Here is a 24840-nt window from a genome sequence, read left to right as displayed (position 1 = left end):
TGGGTTCGGACTCCGTTTCCCCGGGGAGGGGGGCGGGGGGGACAGCCGGGCCCGGACTCGGTGGAGGTCAGGGGGAGGCGTGGGAGAGCGGCCCGGGACAGACAGCCCGAGCCCCAGGGCACGCACGCACGCACGCGCGCACGCGCGGGAAGCTGAATGAATGCACTCATTCATTCATTCACTCATGCTTTTCCCACTGAGGAGAAGCCAGGAGAAGCTCAGATCGGGGTCGGGGGAGGAGGGGGGACCGGGGACCCCCATCCGTGGGGCGGGCTGGGCGGCTCGGAGTGGCCCGGGAAGCGGCCGAGGCCCCCCCCCGCGGAGCCCGCCCTCCGCCGCGGCCCGGCCCTCCCACCGGCGGCGGAGGGGGCCGCGCGGGCTCCGGTGCCAGTCGCCGCCGGGCGCTCTCCGGGGGCCGCGGCGGGTGGCACCGGCTGGCAGCCTCGGGGCCGCGTGCCCGGACCCCAGAGGAAGGGGAGGCCCCCCCGCGACCGCGGGAGCCCGCCCCTCCCGCCGCGCCCCGACTCCCCCACGCCCCACCCCCGGCGGCACACTCGGCTGCCCAGGGCGCAGGACCAGGGCGCAGGGGTGAGTGTCCCGGGGCCCTCGGGGGTCACGGCCTGGGGGGCAGCAGGTATCCCCGGCTGGGAAGACTCCGCCAGGCCGCTCGCTGCGGGGCCCACGGCCCTTTCTTTACAGGAGCTCCTTGGTGGGGGGCAGATCTAGGGGTCCCCCTCCGTCCTGTCCTGTCCCGGGACGATCAGAGCAAAGGTCTTGGTACAGACACCACCCTCTCCCCGCGGTGTAATGTCTCTCTGTCTGTCTGTCTGTCTGTGATCCCTGAACCTGCCTATGTACGCTATAACTGCCCCTGGCCGTGTGTTGAAAAATCCCTTTTCCAGTCTCTCCCTCTCCCTCTCTCTCTCTCCCTCTCTCTCTCTCCCTCTCTCTCTCTCCCTCTCTCTCTCTGTCATTCTCTCTCTCTCTCCTCTCCCCCCCATCCCTTGGGACCCGGTGACAAGTATGCTATTTCTTGTTGTTTGGGTTTATTTTGTGTGCTTCTCTTGCTGGGGATTAGAAGCCAAAGTTAGTTCAGCCCGGACAAGGCGCCCTGCCACTCAACTACATCTCCAGAGCCCTGAAATCTATTTTGTGCCGGTTCCGGGGCTTGAACTCAGGGTCTGAGCGCTATTCCTAAGCTTTCTCAAGGCTGCTCTAGTGACCACTTGAGCCACAGCTCCACTTCAGGCATATTAGTGGTTCACTGGAGATAAATGTCTGTTAGACTTTCCTACCCCGGCTTGCTTTGAACTGCGATCCTCAGATCTCAGCCTGAGTAGCTGGGATTACAGGTGTGTGCACCGGTGCCCGGCTTGTGTTACGTTTTTGATGACAAGTGTGTTCCTCTTTGTCAGCATGAGACTTCGGTCTCTTGCCCCTCTGTAAAGTGGGTGGGTAACACCAGCTTTCTCACAGGGGTTTTAGCAGGAAAAAACCTTATGTGTAACAAGGGGTGTGCAGTGTGGGGTGCTGAGCCCCAAGTTGGATGTGGGTAGAACCTGTGAAATTATGGCCTGTGCCTATGGGTGTGACAGCCAGCCTTTGTGGGACTGAACTACTGTCTTTGGGTTGGTCTGTGTCCGTCAGTCTGTCCTTGTGTGAATGTTTTCTCCTCTCTCTAAATTTGGTAAAGCACTGCATTATAACTTTGTTTTGCCTGTACTGAGGTTTGAACATATTCCCTCCAGTTTGTTGGGCTGGTGCTTTACCATTTGAGCCATGCCCCCTGTCTTGCTTTTTTTACACCTCCATCCTCTGGCTGTCTGCCTCCTGAGTGGAAGAATTATAGGCATGAGCCACCAGCATCTGGTTAAGATGTGCGGTTTTAATTTTGTCTATTGTGTGTTCATGGGGTTCTTTGTCACGTGACCCTACATTTGTCCTTTTCTGTGGCTGGTTGTGTTTTGTGTATAGTCATGCTATGTTTATCTGTAATGTACATGTCTAGATAGACATTCTTGCTGTGTTATTAGTGTACTTTTAATGGGACTGTGTGTCACCCTGTTATTATTTGTCTCAGCTCCATGATCACCTACTTTTATCCAGAACCCTTTAAATTGGGTACCAGTAGCTCATGCCTGTGATCCTATGCACAAGAGACTCAGTTCAAAGCCAGCTGAGGGAGGAAAGTCCCTGAGATGTTTTTTTTTTTTTATTTCAAGCCTGTCCTGAAGCTGAACTCAGGGCTTGAACTCTACCCACGACCTTTTTGCTCAAGGCTAACACTCTCCCACTTGAGCCACAGTTCCACTTCCTGATTATTATTATTTTGGTAGTTTCATGGAGAGTAAGAATCTCCCAGGCACTTGAGCTACAGCTCCGCTTCCTGGTTTTAAATTTTTACTTCTGGCAGTTGAGTGGGGACTAAAGAGTCTCACAGACTTAGCCCTGTCTAGGCTACTTGCAAACCCTGATCCTCAGATCTCGGCTTCCTGAGTAGCTAGGATTCTGGCCGTAAGCCATGATACTGGGGTTGGCTAGTCCTTGAGCCTCTTATCTCCAAAAAGAAAGTCTGAAAGTGGAGTTGTGGTTCAGGTGGTGGAGCGCCAGCCTTGAGTGAAAAAGCTCAGGGGCCGCGCCCAGGCTTGGAGTTCAGTCCCCAGGACTGGCACCAAAAACAAAAATAAAAAAATAATTAGGAATACAACCGTCCTGGGACCCCCCCCCCTCCCTGAGCACAGGGGTTCAGGGCAGTCCTTTTTTGGGGGGGATCAGGGGGGTGCAGGGGAGATCGGGGGACGGGATCAGCCGCTCTGACCCTGCCCCTGTCCTCTCCGCAGCCCGGGGAGGGGGTCTGGGCGGCCCATGGAGCCGGGGCTGCTGCGGCCGGCGCCGGTGAGCGAGGTCATCGTCCTGCATTACAACTACACGGGCAAGCTCCGCGGGGCGCGCTACCAGCCCGGCGCGGGCCTGCGCGCCGACGCCGCCGTGTGCCTGGCCGTGTGCGCCGTCATCGTGCTGGAGAACCTGGCGGTGCTGCTGGTGCTGGGGCGTCACCCGCGCTTCCAGGCGCCCATGTTCCTGCTCCTGGGGAGCCTCACGCTGTCCGATCTGCTGGCCGGGGCCGCCTACGCCACCAACATCCTGCTGTCGGGGCCCCTCACGCTGCGGCTGTCGCCCGCGCTCTGGTTCGCCCGGGAAGGCGGCGTGTTCGTGGCGCTGGCCGCGTCGGTGCTGAGTCTGCTGGCGATCGCCCTGGAGCGCCACCTGACCATGGCGCGCCGGGGCCCCGCGCCCGCCGCGCCCGCCGCGGCCGCCGGCAGGGGGCGCACGCTGGCGCTGGCGGCCGCCGCCTGGGGCGCGTCGCTGCTGCTGGGGCTGCTGCCCGCGCTCGGCTGGAACTGCCTGGGGCGCCTGGAGACCTGCTCCACCGTGCTGCCGCTCTACGCCAAGGCCTACGTCCTCTTCTGCGTGCTGGCCTTCCTGGCCATCCTGGGGGCCATCTGCGCGCTCTACGCGCGCATCTACTGCCAGGTGCGCGCCAACGCGCGGCGCCTGCGCACTGCGCGGCCCGGGGCCGGCGCGCGGGCCTCGGCGGCGGCGGCGGCGGCGGCGGCGCGCGCGGCCCGGGCGCCCCGCTCGCTGGCGCTCCTGCGCACGCTCAGCGCCGTGCTGCTGGCCTTCGCGCTGTGCTGGCTGCCGCTCTTCCTCCTGCTGCTGCTCGACGTGGCGTGCCCGGCGCGCGCCTGCCCCGTGCTCCTGCAGGCCGACCCTTTCCTGGGCCTGGCCATGGCCAACTCGCTGCTGAACCCCATCATCTACACGCTCACCAACCGCGACTTCCGACGCGCGCTGCTGCGCCTGCTGTGCTGCGGGCGCCGCCCGGGCCGCCGCCGCCGCGGCTCCCCCGCGGGGTCCCCCGGCAGCTCCCGGCGCCCGTCCGGCAGCGCCACCCGGGCCTCGGGCGCGCCGCCGCCCCAGGGCCTCAGCCTGGGCCCCGGCGGCGGCTCGGGCCGCAGCGCGCCATCGTCGCCCCAGCGCGACGGGCTGGACACCAGCGACTCCACCACCAGCACCGGGAACCCCCGGGGTCCCCACGGCCCCCCGGGCCCGGGCCCCTGAGCCAGCCACCCATGGACGCCCACCCCATCCACACCCCACCCCCAAGACTTTACTGTCATTATGATTATTGTTATTATTGTTGCTCACGTGGTGCTGAGGAATCGAACCCAGGGCCTCCGGCACGCCAGGCAGGCGCTCTACCACTGAGCCACCTTCCCAGCCCCTACCCAAGACTTTCTCCTTTTTTTTTTTTAAATAAAGGAATTTGTAGGAAACGATAGCCAAGGCCCAAACCTACAATAATAGTAGCCTGGACAGAGAAAAACCTTCACCTTGGAAGAATTCTCATGCTGGAGGGCCAGGGGAAGACCCAATCTGATAATGGAGACCATTCCCCAGTGCTGGACTGGTGTAAGACGGTGAATCGTCAATTGGAAATGTCCCAGTCTTGGGAACACCTCAAGAAAAAGTTTTTCCACGGTGAGGAAACCAGAAGTGCAAAGGTCCTGGAGCAGAAATGTGTGTATGTGTTGGATGGAAATAAGGATCTGTGTGTGTGTGTGTGTGTCTGTGTGTCTGTGCGCCTGAGGCAGCAGCAAAGGGAGATGACGGGAAGGACTGTGCAAGGTGTGGGAAGGAAGGCCTTGGCTTTTACTCTAAATGATGGGAACTATGATGGCTCCCAGGCAGAGGAGGGACTTGCCCTGATTCAGGCGTTCCTAGGTATCCCGTGATCCTTGTAGAGAAGTGAAGGAGAGCAGGCCTATCCTCCTAGCTACTCAGGAGGCTGAGATCTGAGGATCCGGGTTCAAGGCCAGCTTGAGCAACTTAGTCCTGTAAGGTGCTTATCTTCCATTAACCAGCAAAAAGCAAGAAGTAGAGCTGTGTGGCTCATGTGGTAAGGCGCCAGCCTTGAGCCAAGAAGTGCAGGGACAACACCACCCAGGTCTTGAGATCAAGCTCCAGAATTCAGACACACACAATGAGAAAATAGAGCACTCACAGCTTATCATTCATAGTTGAGGCTACTGTTTCCAGTCATGCCCTTGCAGAGTGACTTTCTTACCCCAGTTGTCAGATCCAGGTAGCTCCAGTGTTGTCAGATCCAGTGAGTCCCCGGTTGCATCCCTTAAGCTGTGATTTACTGAGTGACTTTTTTTTTTTCAAATGTGGTACCGAGGAATCGAACCCATGGCCTCCTGCACGCCAGGCAAGCACCGTACCACTAAGCCACCCACTGGCCCAGGCTAGGACAGGGCACCTGTGGCCTGGCCTTGAGGCTGCAGCACGCCACCTGCCGGCGGGTCTCGGACAGGGAAGGGAGGAGAGGAGCTCTACCAGCTGGGACCCCATCCCTAACCGGCCACGTGCGTGGGGGACACCCCCACCCCAAGCTCCCCGAGCCTGAGGCGCTGCTCTGGCTCCCTGCCAGGACAGCCACCCCATGAGGCGCCTTTCCATCTCACAGGAGAAGCGAAAGCTCTCGGCACACTCCATCTTCTGCTTCCATTGGTGAAAGGGAACTTAGAAGACATGTTTATTTTTAATATATATACTAAATTCATTTGAAAAAAGCACCCAAGTTTCCCTTTTGGAATTGCTGTCGCTGTGTGTGTGGGGGGGGGAGGGGCTTCTGGGGAAAATTTCCAACTTTTCTGTGGGGAAAAATTAAAAAGGGCCTGAATGTGAATGTCTGCCTTCCTTTTTATGTAATGTATGTGTGTGAGTGTGCGCGCACGCGTGCGCCACAATCCTTGGGTGTTTGAACTCTGGGCCTGGGCACTGTCCCTGAGCTTCTTTTGCTCAAGGTTGGCGCTCTACCACTTGAGCCACAGCACCACTTCCAGCTCTTTCCTGTGTATGTGGTGCTGAGGAATCAAACCCAGGGCCTCGTGCATGCGAGGCGAGCACTCTACCACTTAGGCCACATTCCCAGCCCCTTTTATACTTCTTTTTGTGTCTGTTATGGGGCTTGAACTCTGGGCCTCAAGCCATCTCTTAGCTTTTTCTGCTTGAGCCGTAGCTCCACTTCCTGTATCACTACTACTACTACTATTGCTGGCTAATTGTAGATACAAGTCTCACAGATTTTCTTTCAGGTCTGCCTTCAAACCATGTGATCCTTAGATCTCAGCCTCCGGAGTAGCTGGGATTACAGGTGGGAACCACTAGGTATTGTCTTGTTGGCTTAGCAAGGGCTGACCTAAGAGACTGGGGGCTCCCCAACAGGCAGAATTGGGTAGCTGAACGTTTCTTGGTATTTCCCTCAGTGTTCGAAGCTGGGAATTACACAGTCAGGGCAGGGAGCCCCGAAGCTCAAACCCCACAGCCAATGTATCTGCCTTCACAGGGTGGTGAGAGCGAGCCTCTGATGCAAAGTTCTCTTCTTGGGGAGAGTACTCATGCCAAGTGTGGCAGTGCACACCTGTAATCTCAGCCCTGGGGCTTCAGGAGGAGGCTCGTGAATTTAAGACCCCTTTAGGTTACAGCTTCAGCTATTTAGTGAGATCCGGTCTCTGGAATAAAGAGAAAGCACTAATTTCATCACGGGAGAGGGGAGGGGACCGCATCCTCACACTAAGTGCAGGTGATCCACGCCTTTCATCCTAGATACGCAGGAGGCTGAGATCTGGGGGTCACAGTTCAAATCCAGCCTGGGCAGGAAAGTCCATGAGACTCTTTTTTTTTTATTATTTTTTATTTTATTTTTTTTTTGTGAACACACTGTACAGAGGGGTTACAATTACATGGGCAGGATAATGCGTACATTTCTTATCAAGCATTGCAGCCTCCTCCTTTGTTTATCCTTCACATCCCTTCCCAGCCTCCCCCCCATCCTCCCCCCCCCCCCCAGTCCATGAGACTCTTATCTCCAATGAACCACCAAAAGGCTGGAAGCGGAGCTGTGGCTCAAGTGGTAGAGAACACTACCTCTAGCCTTCAATGGAAAAAAAGGTAAGGGACAGAGAGCATGCCTGAAGTTTCCAACGCGGGACTGGCACCAAAAAAGGCAGAAGGTAAATACAGAAAACCTTAGTCTTTTCTTCCTTTATTTTCCTCTCTCTCCCTCCCTGTTTTTCCCTCCCCACCCCCAGCACTGGACTGTATCCCGAGGCTAGGGCTCTACCACGTGAGCCACAGCACCACTTCTGGCTTTTTCTGTGTGAACGCAGGGCTTCGTCCACACAGGCAAGCACGCTAAGTCACATTCCCAGGCCTACAGATTAGATTTGAGAGTTACAAGTCGTCTTGGCCAGGAGCGTACCTCCATGAGCTGTGCCGAAGCGCCCCTAGAGGGCATGTCTGGAACTGCGGCTTAATTAATCCTAGACTGCCAGCCAGGACTCTGAACACCCTGAATCACCTCAGCCCCATGGGTCCAGGGGATAGTGGGGTTCGAATTTAGGGCCTCCCACTTTCTTGGCTTGCTTCTGGTGCTCTATCACTTGAACCACATCTCCCAGTCCAGTATTTTGCTAGTTAATTGGAGAGGATTCTGGTTGGCTTTGAACTGTTATCCTCCAGATCACAGCCTCCTGGGTAGCTAGGATTACAGGAGTGAGCCACTGCACCTGGCTTACTGAGTGTCTTACTAAGCAGGAGGGGCCTGCGCCCCTATAGGACAAGGGACCCCCAGATCTGCGCTGCAGAGGCCCTGTGTGAGGTCAGGCCTTTCTCTCCTCTGAGTTTGCATTTGTGTTTAGATGCTGATGACAGTACACTTAGTTCTTTTCCTTTTTTTCTTTTGCCTGTCCTGGGGCTTGAACTCAGGGCCTGGGCGCCTCATTTGCTCAGGGCGAGCGCTCTACCACTGAGCCACCTTCCCAGCCCCACACTTGGTTTTTGTTGTGCTGTGCTGTGTGTGTGTGCTCAGGCGGTGCACACGTGCCAGTTCAGGGGCTGGCACTCAGGACCTCCAACCTGTGCTTGGTTTATTTGGTTCAAGGCTGGTGCTCTACCATTTGGACCACAGCTCCACATTGGGCTTTTTGGTGGTTAATTGGAGGTAAGAGTCTCAAGGGGCCTACGGGTGGCTCACGCCTGTCATCCCAGCTACTCAGGAGGCTGAGATCTGAGGATCGCGGTTCAAAGCCGGCCGGGGCAGCAAAGTCCGTGAAACATCTCCGATGAACCACCAGAAAACCGAAAGTGGCGCTGTGGCTCAAGGGGTAGAGCGCTCGCCTTGAGCTGAGGAGCTGAGGGACAGTGCCCAGGCCCTGAGTTCAAGACCCAGGAATGACAAAAAAAATCAAGACAGACAGACAGACAGACAACCCCAACTTCGGGGCAGGGCAGGGGTGGGGATGGAAGGTCCTGGCCTGGGACACCTGCCCCGGGGGGGGGGGCGGCCCTCCCCCCCCTCCTCCCACCCGCGACCCCCGCAGCCCCGGCCCCGCCCGCGGCGCCCCGAGCCCCGGCGCCGCCCCGGCCTGTCCCGCCCCGCCCCGCCCCGGCCCGGCCGCGGGCGCCCCGGAAGCGGCGGGGCGGGCGTGCGTGCGTGCGGAGCCCGGAGGGAAGCCTCGGAAGCCCAGCGGGGCCGCGGTGAGCGCCGCGTGCGGGGGGCGGGGGGCGGGGGAGGCCCCCAAATCCCGGTGCCGCGGGGGGAGGGGCCGGGCCTCGAACCCCGGACTCCCGACCTTCCCAGGGCCGCTCCCCCCCCCGGGCTGGCGGCGGGGCGGGGCGAAGGTGCCGTCCCTGCCCCGGGCCCTTCCCCCCGGGTCCCCCGCCGGCGCCCCCACGGCGCGCAGCCCCCGCCGGCCCCGCCCCGCGCCGCCGCCGGGGACTCTTATTGTGACAGGGCGGCGGGCGGCTGCTTAGTCACGGCGCCGCGCCCCTCCCCCGCCCGCGATGGAGGCGCCGGGCCGCGCGGCCGGGGCGGAGGCGGAGCCCGAGCGCCGGCCATGGCGGGGTGAGTGCGGCGGCCGGCCGGGCCGCGCCCCGCGGAGGCCGCGACGCCGCCGCGTCCGGGCGGGGCCCGCGATCGCGCCCCGCAGCCCCGGCCCGCAGCCCCGGCCCGCGCCCCGGCCCGCAGCCCCGCAGCCCCCCCCCCCGGCCCGCAGCCCTGGCACCCCCCGCCCCGCGCCCCGCAGCCCCCCCCCCCGGCCCGCGCCCCGCAGCCCCCCCCCCCCGGCCCGCGCCCCCTCCCGGCCCGCGCCCCGCAGCCCCCCCCCCCCGGCCCGCGCCCCCTCCCGGCCCGCGCCCCGCAGCCCCCCCCCCCCGGCCCGCGCCCCCTCCCGGCCCGCGCCCCGCAGCCCCCCCCCCGGCCCGCAGCCCCCCCCCGGCCCGCGCCCCCTCCCGGCCCGCGCCCCGCAGCCCCCCCCCCCGGCCCGCAGCCCCCCCCCGGCCCGTGCCCCCCCCCGGCCCGCAGCCCCCCTCCCGGCCCGCGCTCCCCCCCCCGGCCCGCAGCCCCCCCCCGGCCCGCAGCCCCCCCCCCCCCGCGTCCCGAGGCGCCCGCGCTCCGGTCCCGGGCGGGGCTCGGGGCCCCGGGCGCCGATCGCTGGGGGCGCAGCGCCTGGGTCCGGGCTCGGGTCCGCCCGCAGGCCGCGCCGCGCATGCGCGCTGCTGGCCGTGGGGGGCGGGGGCGCCGCTGGCCGCGGGGCGGGGCGGGGGGGGGTGGCCGGCGCGGGGGGCGCGGGGCGGGGGGGGGGGGGGGCCGGGCCCGGGCGCCCGTCTGGGGCCCCCCCGCCCTCTGAAGCCCCGCAGCGGCCCCCAGGAACCCCGCGAACCACCGGAGGACGACGTTCCCGGCCTCCTGACACGTGGTGTCGTGGAGAGGAGAGCCCGGCCCCCCCCCAAAGCGGGGGCAAACTGGGGGAGCCACTTGCCCATCTTCCCTTCAATCCCCTTTCAAAACACACGGCTTGCCGTGGCGCCGTCTCCAGCGAGGGCCCCCTGCATCCTGGTGTTTCTCACTGGTCTTCGGCCTTGATTCTCCAGGCTCCTCTCTCTGCCCCAGGACCTTTGCACTTGCAAAGGTTTAAAAAAAAAAAAGTGATGTGACCCTCCACACTCTGATCTGTTCTTGATCATCTCAGCTCTAAACTTACCTTCTCTGCCCACAAATGTGAAGAGGACCCAGTGCTTGTGACATTTTCCCCTTAGCCTTGATTTCTCTTCTCTTTTCTCCGGTCTTTCCCTTCCTCCACCACGTCACCTCCAGTAGGGCAGACAGGGTTTTGTCAGTTTTACTAGTCAGTCCCTGGTGCTCAGGCACAATGCCTGCCTACATCGTTGATGCTTCTTAAATGCTGGCAAGAGTTGGCCTGTGCTCCCAGGTGGAAAGTGTAGCCAGATGAGTAGAACAGAGTTGAGGAGAAGAGGTAGATGAGCAGAAGGGCTGCTTAACATGGGGTTTTGCAGGCTGTAGAGGAGTTTGATGAGCTAGGAAAGGGCAGATGGCTTTTTCATGGATTGCCAGGTTGCAGGCTAGACCCTAAGGCCCAGCCCTGACCCCAGCCCTTGTCCTCTTCCTACAGAGCCCTGCGTATCACTGCTGAAACTGTGCCCGGCCACCTGGTACCCCATGAAGCGCGAAGCCAAGCCTAGTGGGGTGGGGGCCCTCAGCCGATTCCTGTGCACGGACTGCCCAGGGGACGCCGCGATGTACGCCTCCACCGAGTGCAAGGCGGAGGTGACCCCATCTCAGGACGGCAACCGCACCTTCAGCTACACCCTTGAGGACCACACCAAGCAGGCCTTCGGCATCATGAACGAGCTGCGGCTCAGCCAGCAGCTGTGCGACGTGACGCTGCAGGTGAAGTACGAGAACATTCCGGCGGTCCAGTTCATGGCCCACAAGGTGGTGCTGGCCTCGTCCAGCCCCGTGTTCAAGGCCATGTTCACCAACGGGCTCCGCGAGCAGGGCATGGAGGTGGTGTCCATCGAGGGCATCCACCCGCAGGTCATGGAGCGCCTCATCGAGTTCGCCTACACCGCGTCCATCTCCATGGGCGAGAAGTGCGTGCTGCACGTGATGAACGGCGCCGTCATGTACCAGATCGACAGCGTGGTGCGCGCCTGCAGCGACTTCCTGGTCCAGCAACTGGACCCCAGCAACGCCATCGGCATCGCCAACTTCGCCGAGCAGATCGGCTGCACCGAGCTGCACCAGCGGGCCCGGGAATACATCTACATGCACTTCGGAGAGGTGAGCAAGGAAAGCGGGGAGGGGCAGGGACGAGGGGTGGGGGTGGGGGACACACTGGGTCAGACCCAGCAAGAGCTCCGCGCTGGTGCCTCACGCCCGGAACCCCAGCTACTCCGGGGGCTGGGATCTGAGGATCCCGGTTGGAAGCCAGCCCACCCAGGTAGGAAAGTCCCTGTGAGTCATCTCTGCAGTGAACCACCAGCAAACCTGAAGTGCAGCTGTGGTTGGATATTAGCTTTGAACAGAAAAGCTCAGGGACAGCGCCCAGGCCCTGAGTTCAAGCTCCATGACCACCACCACCAACAACAACAACAACAAAAGACCTAAGAAGGAAAGATACTGTCCTAAGCTGGGCATCGGTGGCTCAAGTCTGTCATCTTAGCTACTCAGGAGGCTGAGATCTGAGGATCGCCCAGGCAGAAAAGTCCCGGTGAGACTCATTTCCAGTGAACCACCCGAAAGTGGAGCTGTGGCTCAAAGTGGTAAGAGTGCTAGCCTTGAGCAAAAGAGCTCAGGGACAGCATGTAGGCCTTGAGTTCAAATCCTATGACCGACAAAAACAAAGCAATAAAAAGATGGGCATGATAGCACATGCCTGTAATCTCAGCCCTTGGAGGTAGAGGTAGGAGGAGTGAAAGTTTCAGGCCAGCCTAGGCTATGTGGTACCAACATGGGGGGAAGAGGAGATGAGTGTAGACGCAATGGGTGAACATGCCAGAGACCCACTTCTGGGGTGCACAGAATCTGCAGTCAGCAGATTTATCAAACACCCATGCCGAGCTGTGCACCATACCTACCTAGCCTCGCCCAGCGGCCCCACCCCCATCTTGCTTTGCTTTCATTTTCTTTTTCTTTCTTTTCTTTCAGTTCAGGAAGTTGTCAAGTAACAGGGGAGATTTTTAAAAGAAAAAAAAAGAAAAAAATGTATCTATAAGGAACCCTGGTTCTGGGAGGTCAGCAAGGAGAGGCTGCGCCCTCAGGGGGACAGCGCACCGTTTTGTAACCCCAGTCTCCAGACCCCCAAATCAGAAAGAATCCAGACCTCAAGATGGGACTTGCTACAAGTGGAAAATTCCACACCTTACCCCGTCTCTGGCTGTCAGCAAAGCTGATGAGCCGTCACTGCGCTCCACTTGTGGCTTTTTTGCTGGTTAACTGGAGATAAGAGTCTCATAAAGTTGCTTTCTCAGGCTAGGTTTGAACCAGGATCCTGAGATTTCAAGCCCCTGAGTAGCTGCGATGACAGCGTGAACCCCAAGTGCTGTTAGCACTAAAAGTGGTGCAGAAAGCTGGCTTCAGCCTGTCTGCCTGCACGTGATTTGCATATAAGAGAGACATCACTGGGGAACTTTGTGTCTGGATTTGAGAGTTGCATTCTCAAGATATATGCAAATATTATAAAACCAGAAAGAAAAATACCCAAGTCTAGCCGGTGCGGGTGGCTCACGCCTGTCATCCTAGCTACTCAGGAGGCTGAGATCTGAGGATCGAGGTTCAAAGCCCGGGCAGGAAAATCCGTGAAACTCTTATCTCCAATGAACCACTCAGAAAAGCAGAAGTGGTGCTGTGGCCCAGGTGGTAGAGCCCTCGCCTTGAGCTGAGGAGCTGAAGGACAGCGCCCAGGCCCAGAGTTCAAGCCCCACAACCGACAAAAAAAAATAAATATCCAAGTGTATTCCTAAGCGTTTTCGGGTAAGAGGTGTTCACTCTGTGCTTAGCGTTTACTTGAGCTGAGGATGGAGCTCAGCCCAGCTTGCTGGAGATCCTGGGTTCCAACCCTGGCCTCGCTGAGCCACGCCCCCAGCCAAGCCACGCCCCCAGGACCCTGCCCAATCACACTCCCAGGGCAGAGCCCTGCCCAATCCCAGAGCCACGCCCCAGGGCGGAGACCTGCCCAATCGGCCACGCCCCCATTACGGAGCCACGCCCCCAACCGCAGAAGCATTTACTGAGTACTTGGCCCACTCCTGATGCAGCCCATCTCCCAGGAAGAAACAGCCCTCCAGGCCCTGCTGGGAGTCTTGGCCTTTGGGATGCTTCCTCCGGTGATGGCCCCGGACCAGCTTAGGTGGATGGCCCAGGACAGCTTAGGTGGATGGATTCTTGCCACCCCCTTCCACTGCTTGGGTCGACCTGATGTCCAAAAAGGCTCTGGCGTTATTCCCACTGCCCAAGGCCCCCAGGCAGGGGATGCAGCAAGCAGCCCCTCCCCCCACTGGCCCGTGCAGTGTTTCTTCCTTCATATTGCCAGAGACATTGCAATTGTGATTCTGGGAGAAACTGATGTTCGCCTTGCTACTCAGGAAGCTGAGATCTGAGGATCACAGTTTGAAGCCAGCCTGCATTACACAGATCCTATCGACTCTCAGGTTACCCATCAGGCTAGGGGTGGAGCTTCAGTGGCAGAGTGCTGACCTTGAGCAGAGAAAGCTAAGCGTAAGCCTGGCACCCGTGGCTCACATCTGAAACCCTAGCTTCTCAGGCTGAGATCTGAGGATCGTGGTTCAAAGCATACCCGGGCAGGAAAGTCCATAGTCTGTGGGACTTTTTGTTTTTTGTCGGTCGTGGGGCTTGAACTCGGGGCCTGGGCGCTGTCCCTCAGCTCCTCAGCTCAAGGCGAGCGCTCTACCCCTTGAGCCACAGCGCCACTTCCGGTTTCCTGGTGGTTCATTGGAGATGAAGAGTCTCACTGCCCGGATCTCAGCCTCCTGAGTAGCTAGGACGCCCGGCTACCCATGAGACTCTCATCCAGGGGAAGGCGAGCGGGTGGGGGCGGCCCGGGTCCCCGCCCCCGGGTCACGCCCAGCTCTCCTCCCCCCCAACACGCACAGGTGGCCAAGCAGGAGGAATTCTTCAACCTGACCCACTGCCAGCTGGTGACGCTCATCAGCCGCGACGACCTGAACGTGCGCTGCGAGTCGGAGGTGTTTCACGCCTGCATCGACTGGGTCAAGTACGACTGCGAGCACCGCCGGTACTACGTGCAGGCGCTGCTGCGCGCGGTGCGCTGCCACTCGCTGACGCCGCACTTCCTGCAGATGCAGCTGCAGAAGTGCGAGATCCTGCGCGCCGACTCGCGCTGCAAGGACTACCTGGTGAAGATCTTCCAGGAGCTCACGCTGCACAAGCCCACGCCCGTGGTGCCCTGCCGCGCGCCCAAGGTGGGCCGCCTCATCTACACGGCCGGCGGCTACTTCCGACAGTCGCTCAGCTACCTGGAGGCCTACAACCCCTGCACCGGCACCTGGCTGCGGCTGGCCGACCTGCAGGTGCCCCGGAGCGGCCTGGCGGGCTGCGTGGTCGGCGGGCTGCTCTACGCCGTCGGGGGCCGGAACAACTCCCCCGACGGCAACACCGACTCCAGCGCCCTGGACTGCTACAACCCCATGACCAACCAGTGGTCGCCCTGCGCCCCCATGAGCGTGCCGCGCAACCGCATTGGGGTCGGCGTCATCGACGGCCACATCTATGCCGTCGGGGGCTCCCACGGCTGCATCCACCACAACAGCGTGGAGAGGTAGGCGCCAGGCCCTGCCACCCACCCGGCCTCGGGGACCAAGGGTGGGGCCCCGGATACAGGGCGCCTGCCTCTGTCCCCCGCCGCAGGAAGTGGAAGGGGGCTCTGGGTGGAACCAAACTCCTGCCCTCGACCTCGAACCCAACCTGCCAAGGGCTCTGTGGACTCTGGAGGGGATTGGTACGCTATGCTAATCAGATGGTGCAGTATGCTAATCAGATGGTGCAATATAATGATGTTAAAAATGTGACCTGAGTTTGTTAGGATTTCACACATGTTCCATACCTTTTATTTTAGTTTTGTTTTTGTTTTTTGTTTTTGTGGTGCTTGTTGTGGGGCTTGAACTTAGGGCCTGGGCGCTGTCCCTGAGCTTTTTCACTCAAGGCTAGTGCTCTACCACTTAAGCCACAGCTCCACTTCTAGTTTTCTCGTGGTTAATTGGAGATTAGAGTCTCCCAAACTTTCCTGCCTGAGCTGGCTTTGAACCCTGGTCCTCAGATCTCAGCCTCTTTGAGTAGCTAGGATGACAGGCCACAAACTCTAGAGGTAGAAATAGAGGATCGTCATCCATGGCTGACAGGGCCAAAGCATGAGAGTCTGCCTGAAAAATTTATAAAAGCAAAGAGGGTGAGAGAATGTCACTCAAGTGATGAAGCACTTGCCTAGCAAGTAGGAAGTACTCAGTTAAATCTCCAGTACCACAAACAAAACAAAGCAGATGCCAGGTGCCAGTGGCTGACTCCTGTAATCCTAGCTGCTCAGGAGTCTGAGATCTAGAGGATCAAAGTTGGAAGCCAGCCCAGGCAGGGAAGTCTAAGAGGCCCCCATCTCCAAAAATATCCACCAAAAGGATAGCTGGGGGCGTGGTTCAGTGGTAGAGCACCAGCCAGGCAAGTGCAAGACCTTGAGTTCAAAACCCCAGTATAGTTCTCCCTTCAAACCAAAAAGGTGCACTCCTCAGCCAGTGTGATGCCAGGAACCTGGACTGGTGGGACGCAGAGCCCGAGGCCTGGACGAGAGGAGGTGGTGCCAGGGCCCCACACATGTGGTCTGCGCGCAGGCTGGGGGTGCCTTGTCGCCTGAGCAGGCCGCTTCCGGAAGGACAGGGACACCATTAGCAACTCCCGGAGCGCATGCGTGTTTGGATCCAGATGCGTGATCACCCCACGTCAGATCCGGGCAGGGACGAAAACAACCCAGGCCCTAGTGAATCTTGTTAGAATTGGGATTCCTGGTCAAATGCTGACTCCTGACCTTCCCCGGCCTGCGCCTGTCATGGCTGTGTAGTGAGGGACACCTTCGAGGAGCCTGGGGGAGGGGGAGGTGGCTCGTGCCACCGGACCTGAGGCCCAGGAATAAAGCGCCCTATCCCGGGGTTCTGGGGTCACCGCTGCCCTGCTGTCCTTGGCAGGTACGAGCCCGAGCGGGACGAGTGGCATCTGGTGTCCCCGATGCTGACCCGGAGGATCGGCGTGGGCGTGGCTGTTCTCAACCGCCTGCTCTACGCCGTCGGGGGCTTCGACGGCACCAACCGCCTCAACTCGGCCGAGTGCTACTACCCGGAGAGGAACGCGTGGCGCATGATCACCCCCATGAACACCATCCGGAGCGGCGCAGGTGTGCGGGGCCGCCCAGCCCACCCCAGCCGATTCCCCGGTCCCGAGCCTCCCTCTCCTCGCTTCCATGCTTCTGGGGAATCCAGGCTGGCCTCCACTCACGAGCCTCCGGCCTCCGGCCTCCCGAGCCACCCCGCCCGGCGCCAGCGCGGCCTGGGAGGGGAGGGCGGAGGGGGCGGGCGGCTGGCCGGGTACCTTCCCCTCCCAACCCCCACGCGGTCCCAACAGGAGTCTGCGCACTGCACAACTGCATCTACGCGGCAGGGGGCTACGACGGCCAGGACCAACTGAACAGCGTGGAGCGCTACAATGTGGAGACGGAAACGTGGGCCTTCGTGGCCCCCATGCAGCACCGGCGAAGCGCCCTGGGGATCACCGTGCATCAGGGGAGAATCTACGTCCTGGGTGAGGCCCTGGGCGGGGGGCGCTCGCAGCCTCCATCTCCGTGCCAGGAACACGGCTGCCCCCGCCCGCCCCGAGAGCCCCTCCTGCCGCACAGGCCCCGCCCATGGACTGCAGCCCCGCCCCACGGGGCCAAGGCTCCGCCCCCACGGAGCAGAAGCCACGCCCCCGAGGGGCAAGGCTCACATGTCAAGAGGGCGGACTCCGCCCCCACCCGAGACAAGGCCTGCCCACAGGAGCGCAGGCCCCGCCTTCACGCATGCTCAGTAAATCCGAATCCCACCCCATCCTCGCCCTAGTTGCTTTTCCTACCCTGGTTGGGAGGCCTTTGCTCTTCCATTGTCCCATGACTGCCCTTTCTGCCCTGCCCGCAGGAGGCTACGACGGCCACACATTCCTGGACAGCGTGGAGTGCTATGACCCAGACACGGACTCCTGGAGCGAGGTGACGCGCATGACTTCCGGGCGCAGCGGCGTGGGCGTGGCCGTCACCATGGAGCCCTGCCGGAAACAGGTGGACCAGCAGAACTGCACCTGCTGACCCCGCCCACTGCGCCGAGCTTGGGGTGGTTGGTTTTTTTCCCCGCCCCCCGGGTTTTTTTTTCTACAAAGACGGACAGAAGACAGAGCCAATCAGCATCCGCCGAGGCGGGACCTGGGACGTCTCTGCGCTAATGATAACCCAATGGGAGCCTGCCCCGCCCTCCCGCTGGCCTGGGCGGGGCACAGGGGAAAGGGCACCGCCCCTCCCTCCGGGGCGGAGATCACCTCGGTTTTCCCATCCTGCTGCTGGGTGATGGTTGGGTTCCCCCCACAGGACCCAGGAGGGTCTCCAGCCAGGCTGCGCGGGCCAAGCCTCTCCAGGACCCGTAGTTAAATGCCCAGGACGGACCTGGACTTGCCAGGCCACCAGGTCCCTGGTGACATTTTGTTAAGTAACCCTGTAACTTTCCAATGAAAATAAAGAACAGACTAACTAGTGTCTGCCAGCTGCGGGAATGAAAGCCCGGAGGCCGAGGCTCCAGGCCCGGCCTTGGAGGGCATGCGTGTAATTCCGGTTTTTCTGTGCAAGGCGGGCTTCACCCTCCTAGCCGTCATCTCAGCAGTTCCAGCTCCTGGCCACCGGTGCCCCAGGCCTGGCCCCGCCCCGAGGGCCCCGCAGGCGGCTGTCCTACTTAGGATGCAGTTTTCTTTTTGCTTTTGACAGACTCAGCCCCGGCTGATTTTGAACTAGTGATCCTTCTGCCTTGTTTTCTGGTGCCAGTCCTGGGGCTCAAACTCAGGGCTTGAGCACTGTCCCTGAGCTTTTTTGCTCACAGCTGGCACTCTTACCACTTGAGCCACAGCTCCTCTGCAAGCTTTCTGGTGACTCATCGGAGACTCTTGGGCTGGGCAATGGTGGCTCACACCTGTAATCCCAGCTACTCAGGAGGCTGAGATCTCAGGATCCTAATTTGAAGCCAGCCCAGGCAGGAACGCCCCTGAGACTCTTATCTCCAAGTAACTACCAAAAGCCTGGAAGTAGCACTGAGGTTCAAAGTTGTAGGGCACTAGACTTGAATAGAACTCAGACAAGCCAGGCATCCGTGGCTCACACCTGTAATCCTAGCTACTCAGGAGGCTGAGATCTGAGAATCACGGTTCAAAGCCAGTGTGGGCAAGGACAGTCCGAGAGACTTTGATCTCTAATTAATCACCAGAAAACTGGAAGTGGTGCTATGGTTCAAGTGGTACAGTGCTTGCCTTGAGCTGAATTGCACCCAAAGTTGAAGCCCGAAAACCAACAGGAAAAAAAGAAAGAAAGAACCAGGCTCAGAGTTGAAGTCTCAAAACTACTGGGATGAAAAAGTCTCTTGGACTTTCCTGCCTTGGCTGGCTTCAAACCAGGATCCTCAGATCTCAACCTCCGTAGTAGCTAGATTCTAGGTGTCATACACTAGTGCCCAGGCTTGATTATTGGTATTTTGTTCAAATCTCATGTTGTACTACTTGAGCCATTCCTCCATGCTGGCCATTTTCCTGATAGTTGAAAATAAGATTCTCCTGAGCTTTTGTGCCCTGTCTGGCTTGGCATCAAGTTCCTTAGATCTCAACCTCCTGAGTAGCTCATTTTGACATGGAACACTTAATCCTCCTGCCTCCATCTCCTGAGTGCTGGAGTTATAGGCATATGCTACCATGCACTGGAGGAAGAAAGATGAATGAAGTAAGGGCTCAGTGTTTAGGGAATCACCTGGCTCAGAACTTAGAAAGGAAGGTTTGGAAGATGGCTCCGTGGTAGAGTGCTTGACTTGCATGCATGAGGCCCTGGTTTGATTCTTCAGCACCACATTAGCAGAAAGAGCTGGAAGTGGCTCTGTGGTTCAAGTGGTAGAGCGCTAGCTTTGAGCTAAAGAGCTGAGGGACAGTGTCCAGGCCCTGAGTTCAGGAAGAAAGAAAGAAAGAAAGAAAGAAAGAAAGAAAGAAAGAAAGAAAGAAAGAAAGAAAGAAAGAAAAGAAAGGAGAAGAAAATGAAATCGGGCTGGGAAGGTGTTTCAGTGGTAGAGTGCTTGCCTAGCATGAAGCCCTGGGTTTGATTCCTCAGTACCACATACACAGAAAAAGCTGGAAGTGGTGCTGTGGCTCAAGCGGTAGAGTGCTAGCCTTGAACAAAAGCAGCTCAGGGACAGTACCCAGGCCCTGAGTTCAAGCCCCAGGACTGGCCAAGAAAAGGAAAAAGTCAAAGCTGGGTGTGATGATGTATATCTGTAATCCCAGCACTGGGAAGGCAGACAGGAAGATTGCAAATTGTAATCCAGTCTGGGGTACATAGGAAGCTGAGCACTGTGCCTCAAACCTATAATCCTAACTTCTCAGGGGGCTGAGATCTGAGGATCACAGTTCAAAGCCAGCCTGGGCAGGAAAGTCCATGAGACTTTTATCAACAATAAATCACCAGGAAACCGGAAGTGGCGCTGTGGCTCAAGTGGTAGAGCGCTCGCCTTGAGCTGAAGAGCTGAGGGACAGTGCTCAGACCCAGAGTACAAGCCCCACAACCAACAAAACAGAATAAGGGATGAGGAGGCTTTGTCACAGTAGAGAAATAGCCCAAGTACAATCAAGGGTGCGAACGAGCACAAGGCCATTGCCACATGCCCTGCAGCGTGACTGGAGTTTGGGGCTGAACTGATTCTGTGCAGTGCTAGAATCTGGAGATTCGGTGTCCAGTCCCTGTCTGTGGGAAGTAGGCTTTCGACACCGCTGAGTAGAAGCCGCAGGCGGCTGGTGGAGCAAACACTGCCTAGCAGTGTTATTTGTTTACACAGGAACAGCTCCCACACAGCTCAAGGTGACCCTGCCTCACAGGAATGACGGGAAAGTACATGACTAATTGCAAGCCGGCCTGGGAAGTGCGTGTGCACACAGGCGGGCGCTGTGTGCCAGCCCTGAGGCTTGAACTCTGGGCCTGGGCGCTGTCCCTCAGCTCTCCAGCTCAAGACAAGTGCTCTACCCCTTGAGCCACAGCGCCACTTCTGGTTTTCTGGTGGCTTACTGGAGATAAGACTCTCATGGACTTTCCTGCCCGGGCTGGCTTTGAACCACGATTCTCAGATCTCATCCTCTTCAGTAGCTGGGATGACAGGCAGACTCAGCAGCACTTACCTTAGCTAAGGTGTTTGTTTGTTTGTTTTTGACAGTCCTGGGACTTGAACTCTGGGCCTGAGCGCTGTCCTTGAGCTTTGTTTGTTCAAGTCTTGTACTCTACCACTAGACCCACAGCACCACTTCCAGATTACTGGTAGGTTTAGTGGAGATAAGAGACTCAGACTTTTCTGTCCTGGCTGGCTTTGAACCATGATCCTCAGATCTCAGCCTCCTGAGTAACTAGGATGACAGGCTTGAGCCATGGGTACCCAGCCTTACCAGTCTGATTTGAGGAAGTCCTCTCCAGAAAGAGTGTGGAGTCCCCCTGTGGGTATCTGGTGAAGAGAATTAAATCCCAGCTATGTTCTTTTCCTAAATCAATCTTCTTCAAAACCCCTAGCCAAGGGGTCAGGGAAGTTGGCTCAGTGGTAGAGTGCTTGCCTTGCATACATGAAGCCCTGGGTTCGATTGTGTGTGTGTGTTTGTGTGTGTGTGTGTGTGTGTGTGTGTGTGTGTGTGTACTGGGATTTGAACTCTGGACCTTGGAGCTGTCCCTGAGAATCTTTGTGCTCAAGGCTAGTGCTCTACCACTTGAGCCACAGCACCACTTCTGGCTTTTTCTGAGCAGTTTATTGGCCATAAGTCACAGACTTATCCAAGATCCTCCTGAGTAGCTAGATTATAGGCATGACCCACCAGCACCTGGGTCCTTCCCTTTTCTTCAGTGTTGGGGTTCTATTCCAGAGCTCCCCACATCCTAAACCAGCGCTCTACCCCTGAGCCACCCAGCCCCCAGTGGTTACATTTCTAGTGTCTTCAAGTTGAGGGTTTTATAAGATCTGTGGGAGACCCACAATGCAATCTACCAGGCTTTGAGTTCTACACCTGGAAGCTCTATGTCCCCCTGTGCATCACACGGCTTGGGACCTCCTGTACATCACACGGCTTGGGACCTCCTGTACATCACACGGCTTGGGACCTCCTGTACATCACACGGCTTGGGACCTCCTGTACATCACACGGCTTGGGACCTCCTGGCATCAGGCGACAACCCTGTATATGGCACCTGTTTGCTCAGTACCTCAGGAACTGTGAGCCATAGGTGAGAAATATTTAATCTAGTGTAAGTAGGTTCTCATTCTCCCTTTGGCTACCATTTTGGAAGAAACAGCCCCAATTCCTCATCTGATTGGGGTGTGTGTGTGTGTGTGTGTGTCCTGGGCTTGAACTCAGGGCCCAGGTGCTGTCCCTGAACTTTTTTTTTTTTTTTTTAATTTTTTTTTTTTTCCAGTCATGGGGCCTGAATTCTGGGCCTGGGCGCTGTCCCTCAGCTCTTCAGCTCAAGGCGAGCGCTCTACCACTTGAGCCACAGCGCCACTTCTGGCTTTTTTTTTTTTCTTTTTGCTTATGTGGTACTGAGGAATCGAACCCAGGGCCTCATGCATGCAAGGCAAGCACTCTACCACTGAGCCACCTTCTCAGCCCTGTCCCTGAACTTTTTACATTCAACTCTAGCACTCCACTACTTGAGCCACAGCTCTACTTCTGGCTTTTTGGTGCTTAATTGGACATGAGTCTCTCAGACTTTCCTGCCTGGGTTGGCTTTGAACCATGATCCTCAGATCCCAGTCTCCTGAGAAGCTAGGATTACAGACTCCTTATCTGATTTCACAGGTGCTGTGTGACACATTCCTCTATTAGCTCCTCCCTTCCCTCCCCTGACTTTTGGGACTAAGCTGCTGGCATCTGCTATTTGGGGTTCCTAGGGGATCTTCTCAAATCTATGAGGATCATGAGACCTTTTAGGGGGCTCACTTCAGTTTGGGAGGCGTTGCCTTGGGGAGGGGAGAGGTGCTGCAGCCCTATGGGGTGTGAGGAAAGCAATACTGGAAACCCTCAGGAAGAGAAGGAACAGGCTGGGCCCCTTTTCAAGAATGAAGAACACAGCTGGGCGCCCTGGCTTGTGTCTGTCATCCTAGCTACTCAGGAGGCTGAGATCTGAGGATCTTCTTCAAAGCCAGCCTGGGCAGGAAAGTCGGTGAGACTCTTATCTCTAATTAACCAGTGAAAAGTCAGAAGTGGAAGTGTGGCTCAAGCAGCAGGGTGCCAGCTTTGAGCACAAAAGCTTAGAAAGGATGCACAGGGCCTGCGCTCAAGGCCCCGGACACGCGCGGGAGGGGGGGGGGAGGAGTAGCGGAAGCGCTCCTCATTGGCTGTTTTCTCTGCGAATGACAAAATCCCGAACCAATCGCAGTGTGGAGGCTTCCTTGCCACGCCTCCCCGTCTTCCTTGCGCTGCTGCACCTCCCTAGCCCATCTGTAGAGGGCGCTGGAGGGCTTAGGCGCTGGGCCTGCCTTCTGACTAAAAACCCATTTTATTTATTTCTAGTTTGCTGGTCCTGGGGGCTTGAACGCATGGCCTGGGCGCTGTCCCTGAGCTTTTCATGCTCAAGGCTAGCACTCTACCACTTGAGCCCACAGCTCTACTTGTGGCTTTTTGGTGGATCCTTGGAGTGAGGAGTCTCGCAGACTTCCCTGCCTGGGCTGGCTTTGAACCGTGAGCCTCTCCTCTCAGCTTCCTGAGTAACTAGCATGACAGGCGTGAGTCACTGGGGCGCCCGCCTCCGATGATGTCTTGAGCTTTGTAGTTGGGTAACATAGCAAGACACCATCTTAAACGGGCGGCCTCGGATCACCTCTGCTTGAGATCACAGAGTGCAAGGCCATTAGCTGGTGCACCTTCCCTCACCTTTGCCCTGTGTGGGGTGACTGAAAGGAGCAAGCTGATCACGTCACACTGGCCTTTGACACAGTGTCACAGAGACTGTGTCCCCACATGATACGTTTGAGATAGTTGCATCTGTCCTTTAACACTTGGGGAAACTGAGGCTCAGGGTCAGCAGGCTGGCCCCCAGCCACCCAAGCCACCTCCCACCGTCACCTTTTGACTCCCAACCCAGTGCCCTTTCCCCAATTCTGCCTTGGGGGCAATCTCTGAGCCTTGTCTTTGCTTCTTGCAGAGCTTCTGGAAACTTCTACCTACTTTTTGCAGCTTCTTCCCTCCTTTGGGGCTACGTTGGCCCTTACTCTTCTTGGGCTATGATACCCAGCCATGATCAAACAGAAGAACTTTGTACGTACTAAATCTTTTACATGAACTCTTTCAGCCTGCTATGGTAGCCTCTAGTCCCTAAGGAGCAAAATTTCTAGAACTTTAACAGTCACCCAGTGACAGAACATACTGGATGACACAATATTGAACATTCTCATCTTCATGGAGAAATGTGCTGCTGGGAGCCTGGTGTGGTGGTACACACCTGTAATCTCGGCATTGGGGAGGCTGAGGCAGGAGGATCTGAGTTCTAGGTAAGCCTGGCTACATCTGGAGTTTGTCTGCAAGAATTCCAAAGGAAAAAAAAATGCGATTTACCTTTTGTATGAGAATAAACATGTCGCTGGACACTGGCTGGTTGCTCATGCCTGTAATCCTAGCCACCATGCAGGATGCTGATATCTGATCCTGGTTTGACGTTAGCTTGGGCAGAAAAGTCCATGAATTCCTCTCTCCGGTTGTACACCAAACAGAAGCAGAATTGTGATACAATTGGAAGAGCACCAGCCTTGAGTGAAAAAGCATAGTCCCTAGGCCCTGAGTTCAAGCCCTAGTACATACACACACACACACACACACACACACACACACACACACACACATGGACACATGCATGAACCACCAGTGCCTGGCTTTATTATGTGCATGGTCTTGGGTTCAAATCTTCCCAGCATGTTTAAACTCTGGATTAACCCTGAATTCTTGGTGTTGGGACAAAGCCAGATTCACAAATCCATTCCCAAATTCATCATTTTTTCCATCTGTTTCAAGAAGGGGAGGCAACTCCTTTCATCCCTTTTCCAAACCCAGCTCCCATGGAAGGAAACACCCCAATAAAGTGGAGAGTCAAATCACGAGCCACGCACCTCAGTGAAAGCCTGGGTTTAATTGGTAACAAGATCAGAGCCTTATCAATCCACAGACTGATTCATTGATCATTCCAGTGGGTAACTCAGCAGGATCCCACACCTCCCTGGGGATGAGGAGCCCCTGGCCTGGAGTCTCACCACCTCTGCCCCCGCCCCCCCCCCGCCCCCCGCCCCCGGCCTCTGGGAAGGCCACAGCTCTGTCCAGCCCTTGTTCCTCTCAGGCATAGCGAACCACCTTCCCGTTCGTGGGACTATGGGATACTGTTTGTATTTATACATTAGAAGTGGGGGACCCTCCCTCTGGGGGAGCCCCCTCCACTCTCTCACCAGGTTGGCTAGGGAGAGGCGAGTTTAGTTTTTTTCCTTTTTTTTTTTTTTTTTGCCTCCGAAAAATAATTTACAAACCAACTTTATAGAGTATGTACAAAAAAGAAGAAAACAAAAAAACCCTGTACAACATTATGGGGTGATGGGGAAGTGGACAGAGGGGGT

At 57.7% G+C, this 24840-nt stretch overlaps 2 protein-coding genes across 3 annotated transcripts; both read left to right on the top strand.

Annotated features, from left to right (window-relative positions):
* Positions 1–561: 561 nt before the first annotated feature.
* On the top strand, positions 562–4186 carry S1pr5 (sphingosine-1-phosphate receptor 5). The gene is given in 3 exon segments (XM_042693643.1): positions 562–588; positions 2841–4077; positions 4079–4186. Coding segments are annotated over 2 exon segments (1320 nt in total). The 5' UTR covers positions 562–588; positions 2841–2865.
* A 4347-nt stretch (positions 4187–8533) lies between these two features.
* Keap1 (kelch like ECH associated protein 1) lies at positions 8534–17721 on the top strand. 2 transcript variants are annotated; one of them, XM_042693570.1, is made up of 6 exons: positions 8534–8604; positions 10539–11209; positions 14041–14726; positions 16138–16343; positions 16571–16747; positions 17119–17721. In XM_042693570.1, the coding sequence occupies exons 2-6, from the start codon at positions 10586–10588 to the stop codon at positions 17283–17285; spliced, it is 1860 nt and encodes a 619-aa protein (XP_042549504.1). In that variant the 5' UTR covers positions 8534–8604; positions 10539–10585; the 3' UTR covers positions 17286–17721. The 2 variants fall into 2 exon arrangements, with proteins under 2 accessions (XP_042549504.1, XP_042549503.1); XM_042693569.1 differs by lacking the exon at positions 8534–8604 and adding an exon at positions 8887–8971.
* Positions 17722–24840: the final 7119 nt, after the last annotated feature.

The sequence above is a fragment of the Dipodomys spectabilis genome, unplaced genomic scaffold (genome assembly GCF_019054845.1).
Source record: "Dipodomys spectabilis isolate Male_0828 unplaced genomic scaffold, ASM1905484v1 ptg000173l, whole genome shotgun sequence".
Lineage (NCBI taxonomy): Eukaryota > Metazoa > Chordata > Mammalia > Rodentia > Heteromyidae > Dipodomys > Dipodomys spectabilis.
This window is presented reverse-complemented; position numbering and strand designations above follow the sequence as displayed.

What these genes read in the sequence shown, in the direction of transcription:
- Keap1 (XM_042693569.1), top strand. Translation starts at nt 8,911, where the DNA reads ATGGAGGCGCCGGGCCGCGCGGCCGGGGCGGAGGCGGAGCCCGAGCGC. An exon ending in TCTACATGCACTTCGGAGAG is followed by an intron (nt 11,210 to 14,040) that starts GTGAGCAAGGAA and finishes CAACACGCACAG; the next exon opens with GTGGCCAAGCAGGAGGAATT. An exon ending in CACCATCCGGAGCGGCGCAG is followed by an intron (nt 16,344 to 16,570) that starts GTGTGCGGGGCC and finishes CGGTCCCAACAG; the next exon opens with GAGTCTGCGCACTGCACAAC.